Below are 6,000 nucleotides of genomic sequence, written 5' to 3' on the forward strand. Positions count from 1 at the left end.
AAAGATGGATAGATAACGAAGGTTGAGGCTGGCTCATGTCCTGAAGTCCAAAGATGGGGCTTCGGCGAAGGAAGTTGAGAGCCACCCCTATAACCCTTCCAACCTCCAACGCCTCTCCATCTTCTCCCAATGCTCGCCCTCAACCTTCCACGACGCCATCAACTCCATCAGTCCAACCTTCTCCTAATCATCCTCCACACTCTCCACCTCCCATCGCGGCCATGCCTCTCGCGCTGGCCGAATTTGCTGCCCCCTCAGCCCCCCTTGACAAAGGAAAAAGGGTTGTGGAGGTGGTTTCTGATGATGAAGAATCTGCTGAGGGGCAGGTCTTTAAATGACAAAGGACAACTCACCATGCCCCTCAACAAATTGCCTCTGCCACTTCCTCTTCGCATGGGGTTGAATCCTTGAGGGAGGACCCTCCAAGCGCCACTTCCCCCCCTCAACCAACCGATTTGGAGGGTGGGGTCGAAGCTGGGCCCACAACAGCTCCTCCAACTATCCCAAATCTCCCTCTCCCCATACAAGATTCACTGAGGGGCTTTTTGGGTAGGCTCTCTCCACGCGGCCAATGATGGCAAATTTCATGAAGGTCTTCTTGAATCATGTAAGAAAATGGTGCGGAAGCTATGGAGGTGTGTGTGCAAGATCCTCCTAAGAGTGATGTTGATCTTGAAGGTGCATGATAGGTATGAACATAGGGAGGTTCGGCCAGCCCAAGGAAAGGTGAAGGATGTGAAGTTTAGAGCCTAGAGTTCTAGGGAGAAGCAAAGCTTGGCACAAAATGGCAGCATAACTTTACTCACAATAAACTTGCAAATACAAGGTGTAGGCCTTCCTATTTATAAGCTAAATGGCCGTAAGTTTTAAGCTAATGTCTAATGAAATGAAAGCCAAATTAAATACAATTCACAAAGCACATGTGCCATGTGCTCATGACCGGCTAAACCTAGAGAGTTTCTAGAATGTTTCACTCAAATATGCTTTCTACACTACTCTATTTACTAAGCACCCCTAATGGGCCTTTATGCAACATGTACAAAGCTTTCTCTCTTCCATCCGTGGCTTCATTCAATTGGGCTTTAATATGCTTAGCCATTGACCTTGTGATAGGCCCTAGACGGTCTAGGTCTCCTCCTAGACGCTCCATGGGTAGCCTTGCCTCTTCACGTCCTAGACGCTCCTTCCTTCTAGCTAGGCGCTCATCATGGTCTAGACGCTCTTCATGGTCTAGTGTTGGGCTTTGGCTTTCATGGCTAGATGTGCTTGGCCCTCCTCCATCAGTCAGGTTGAAGGGCCCCAAAAGGAAAGCCTTTATTACTATATGGGTGCCTTCATGTCCTGTGCCCACTCCTGCCATGCGCAGGCCAGGGCTAAAGCTATCAAAGCTTCTACCTTCCAAGCGCAGGAAGTTGCCTCTCTGAAGGAGGAGAAGGAGAGGCTAGCCACTCACTGGGGGCGTCAAGAGGATGCCTATAAGACCTCTCTAGGGTGGCGCAAAAAGCAAAAGATGAGGCTAACAAACGGCTGCATGAGGTGTCGCAAGCCCAAGCCAAACTCCTCAATCAGGTGGTGCCCCTTCGAGTGAAGATCGTCGATCTCGAGGAGGCAGTCAAGACCTCTGAGGCGTAGCAGAAGAAACTTGAGAACCAGTGCATTGATCGGGAGCAAACACTGGGGAAAACTGAAGTTGCGCTCGAGGAAAAGACTGGTGAATGCTCCCGACTAGCCGCCGAGAATGCCACCCTCCAAGCCAAAGTCCAAGAGCTAATTTCTACCTTGGCCTCCAAGGACCAAGAGATGGCCACTCAAGCTGCCAACTTCAAGGTTGCCGAGGAGAAGCTGATAGGGGAGGCTGCCACTGGGTTCGCCAATGGGTTCGCGAAGGCTCTTGTCCAAGCGGCCTGTGCCAACCCTGGTATCGACGTCTTCGGGTGCAGCCCTCTGAATGAAGTGGTCGATGGCAGAATCGTGCCATTGGAGGCCCCTGAGGAACAACCTCTCTTTGTAACCACAGCAAACTTTCATTTATAATACCTAATTGATTTCCTTTTTCTTTGTAACTTTGTATTTACAACATTTGGACTATCTGCAATTCTGACACTTCGACTTCGCTTAAATGTTATCTGCTTTCAACTCTTCTTGCGCTTTATCTGCTTCTGCTTTCTTTTTTATGTCAAAGGCACAACTAGTACTTGCCTTCGATGCATTTCTTCGTTGCTTCGCCTTTAACTCTTTAGGTAGCACGTGTCTCTCCCTCTTACTCTTTCTTCTTAAGTCGTGAGGCACACCCTTCTCTTGGTCCTTTCGCTCAGAACCTTGCTTGGCCTTCGTATCTGTAAGGAACCTTCCTCATGAAGGTGTCGCCTGCCTGGTCATTGCTCAAAGGCCAAGGAGGATTGCTTATAAAAATCTTCAACCTGCTTTTTACTTATTTTTCTTTGAGCCCGAGGCACTTGTAGCCAAAGGCATTGCCAACTTTCTCATCGCTTTAGGACGAAAAAGGGGAGTCTCTTCTTTCCTGGCCTCCACATCGCTCAAGGGCGAGGTAGGACTTGATCCCTTCTATGGCCTCAACATCGCTCGAGGAGAGACCTGCTCTGGGTGTCCTCAGCGTGTCTAAACACTTGGGACAAAAGTCGTGCTTTGGTGTCCACACCCGAGGAGAGGCCTATTTCAACAGCGTCGTATCGCCCACGGGGTGTCTAAACACCAGAGCAACTTAGCCCTTATCTTTTCGCGCTTGGTGCCCACGCTTGAGGAGGGCCCACTACAACAGCGTCGTATTGTCCTCAGGGTGTCTGAAAACACCAAGGCGAAGTGTTCTAAACATCAGACGCTGGGGCTAGCTGTTCCTACCTGAGGAGGGGGCGTCCCGAAGGAATCCCTTAACCCCTGCTCAGGGACTAGGCGCCCAGATTTTTAGCCTACGTCTAACGTCTGATACCGGGGCTAGCTATTCATATCTGAGGAGGGGGTGTCCCGAAGGAATCCCTTAACCCCTGCTCAAGGACTAGGCACCTGGATTTTTAACTTATGTCTAACATCTGATACCGGGGCTAGCTATTCATACCTGAGGAGGGGGTGTTCCGCAGGAATCCCTTAACCCCTGCTCAAGGACTAGGCACCTGGATTTTTAACTTATACTGAACATACCTGTTATCTTGCTTTGAATCTGACCTCCGCTCCTTTATCTGGCGATGCCTACTTCTAGCGGTGCCTTGTCCTGGCGACGCCTTATCTGGGCAACGCTTCACCTTGGCGACGCCTCATCTTGGCGACGCCTTGAATCTTTGTCTTTGTTTCTTTAATCTTTGATCTTACATGAGAGGGAAAAACTAAGGCAGAAATATCTTAAACTTCTCTTTTCTTTATTTGGGTGACCTCGTTAAAACACCCCCCGGGAGGGAAAAAGAGTGTCCCCTTTACAAAATTTCAACTAAAATAAAACTTTAAATTCGCCGCATTCCAACTACGTGGGATGGGGCCTCCTTCTAGAGTCTCTAACTTATATGAACCATTCCCCTTGGCTTTGATTACTCTGAACGGCCCAATCCATTTGAGAGACAACTTGTTTTCCAACTCGTAAGGATGAGCCTTCCTCATGACCAGATCACCAACTTGGAATTGTCGCAGCTTCACCTTAGAGTTGTACTGACACTCTACTCTTCCTCACGCCTCAGCCTTTATTCTCGCCTCTTCTCTGGCTTCGTCTATCAGATCCAGGTTCACTTTCCTTTCTTCGTTGGATTCTTCTGCCACGAACCCTAGGAAACAAGGCGAGCTCTCATGGATCTCCACTGGGATCATGGCGTCCGACCCATATACTACGCTGAAAGGCGTCTCCATGGTGGAAGATTGGGGCGTTGTGTGGTAAGCCCACATAATCCTCGGTACTTCTTCTGCCCACGCCCCTTTAGCTTTCTCTAATCTGCGTTTCAAACCTCTCAACAAAACTCTATTTGCTGACTCGACCTGCCCATTCGTCTGGAAGTGTTCGACTGATGCAAACACCTGCTTGATTCCTACTTCTGTACACAGCTTCCCCAACTGTTGGCTCGCGAACTGGGTGCCATTATCTGAAATGAGACGCCTCGGCAACCCAAAACAACACACAATGTTCTTCCAAACAAAGTGTTGTACCTTGTGCGCAGTTATTTGTGCCACTGGTTCTGCCTCTATCCACTTGGTGAAGTACTCGATGGCAACGATTAAGTACTTCATTTGCCTTATTGCCAGTGGGAACGGGCCTAAGATATCAATCCCCCAAGTATGAAAAGGCCATGGGCTGTATATGGATCTTAGTTCCTCTGGCGGCGCCTTGTGCCAATCAGTGTGCATCTGACACTGCTTGCAACGCTGGGCGTATCGAACACAGTCTTCTCTTACCGTTCGCCAGAAAAAACCTGCACGTATTACCTTGGATGCCAAGGATCTTCCTCCCACGTGGCTCCCACAAATACCTTCGTGGAGTTCAGCCATTATCCTATTGCACTCATCGCCACTTACGCACGTCAAGATAGGGTGCGTAAACCCATGTCTCAATAATATCCCATCCACTAAGGTGTACCTTGCGGCGTTCCTCTTGACCTTCTTGCCTTCTTCTGGTTCCACTAGGAGGATCCCATCCGCGAGGTATCGCCTGTAAGGGGTCATCCAGGTGTCTCCTTCCTCCAAGGCGCATACCTGTACACCTTTCTCTTCTTCCGACGAGGTCGCGTAGGTACTGATGCAGGGTGCCCTCGCCGTATCTTGACTCAAAGAGCGATGGCTCCTTGGATTTCCTCTCGCTGCACTAATGTGAAGGACATCCACCCTGTTGTCCGCCACAAACTTTCATGGCATTTTGAGGGTCTCTTGGATGACAGTCATCTGCCTTCCCCGCTTGCCTGAGCTGGCCAGCTTGGCAAGCAGGTCAGCTCTGGCATTTTTCTCCCTAGGGACATGCACCAGCTCAACCGCGGCGAAGGCTCCCTTCAACATCTCGACATACTTCAAGTATGCGGCCATCTGTGAATCCTTTGCCTGATACTCCCCTGTTACTTGCCCTGTGACCAATTGTGAGTCCCTCTTTGCCAAGAGGCTTTGAGCGCCCATTTCTTTAGCCAAAAGCATCCCAACAATCAACGCCTCGTACTCCGCTTGGTTATTGCTTGCTTTGAAGGCGAAGCATAAAGCTTGCTTGATCAACACTCCGTTAGGCCCCTCCAAGATTATTGCAGCACCACTCCCCTGCTGGTTGGAGGACCCATCCACTGAGAGCATCCACTTTGACTCCAACTCTACCTCTTGAGGGTCTCCTCCTGGTGAGAGCTCTGCCACGAAATCAGCATAGACTTGCCCCTTGATGGATCCCCTGGGTTCATACTGGATATCAAACTCTGACAGCTCCACCGCCCAGCGAACCATTTTCCCCCCTACATCTGGCTTTCGAAGTATTTTCTGGATGGAGAGGTTCGTCATCACCACCACTGTGAAACTGTGGAAATAGTGGCGGAGCCTTCTGGCTGAGAACACCATTGCTAGTGTCGCCTTCTCTAGTGACTGGTACCTCAATTTTGGGCCTTGCAAGGCCTTGCTTACGAAGTAAATGAGCTTCTGCACTTGGTCTTGCTCCTGGACCAGCACAGAGCTAATGGCCCACTCTGTTACCGCAAAGTATAATCAGAGGGGGACGCCTACTTGTGGCTTGCAAAGCACAGGTGGCGTTGCCAAGTACTCCTTCAACTTGAGAAACGCCGCTTCACACTCATCTGTCCATGCAAAACGGCTATTCCTCTTAGGCATTGGAAGTAGGGGTGCCCTTCTCCCCTCCAGCAGACACAAACCTTGACAAAGCTGCCATCCTCCTAGTCAATTGCTGAACTTCTGATGAGAATCAAATAAAGGAGGCTTTTATTAATAAAGGAAGAGGTCATTCACCTTCACATTTGAAGTTCTTCCTTCTAGTCTTCTCAAAATTAAAAGAAGACATAAAATAAAGATGAGGGCCAAGCCCAA

The 6,000-nt window shown here is 49.6% G+C and overlaps 1 protein-coding gene across 1 annotated transcript; it reads right to left on the reverse strand.

The window, feature by feature from the left end:
- Positions 1–4,836: 4,836 nt before the first annotated feature.
- On the reverse strand, positions 4,837–5,520 carry LOC137809911 (uncharacterized). The gene has a single exon (XM_068610971.1). The coding sequence runs from the start codon at positions 5,518–5,520 to the stop codon at positions 4,837–4,839; it is 684 nt and encodes a 227-aa protein (XP_068467072.1).
- Between the last annotated feature and the right edge of the window lie 480 nt (positions 5,521–6,000).

This window comes from Phaseolus vulgaris, chromosome 2, assembly GCF_000499845.2.
Source record: "Phaseolus vulgaris cultivar G19833 chromosome 2, P. vulgaris v2.0, whole genome shotgun sequence".
Classification (NCBI taxonomy): Eukaryota; Viridiplantae; Streptophyta; class Magnoliopsida; order Fabales; family Fabaceae; genus Phaseolus; species Phaseolus vulgaris.

Coding starts and splice junctions, on each gene's coding strand:
- LOC137809911 (XM_068610971.1), bottom strand. CDS start 5,520: ATGGTGTTCTCAGCCAGAAGGCTCCGCCACTATTTCCACAGTTTCACA.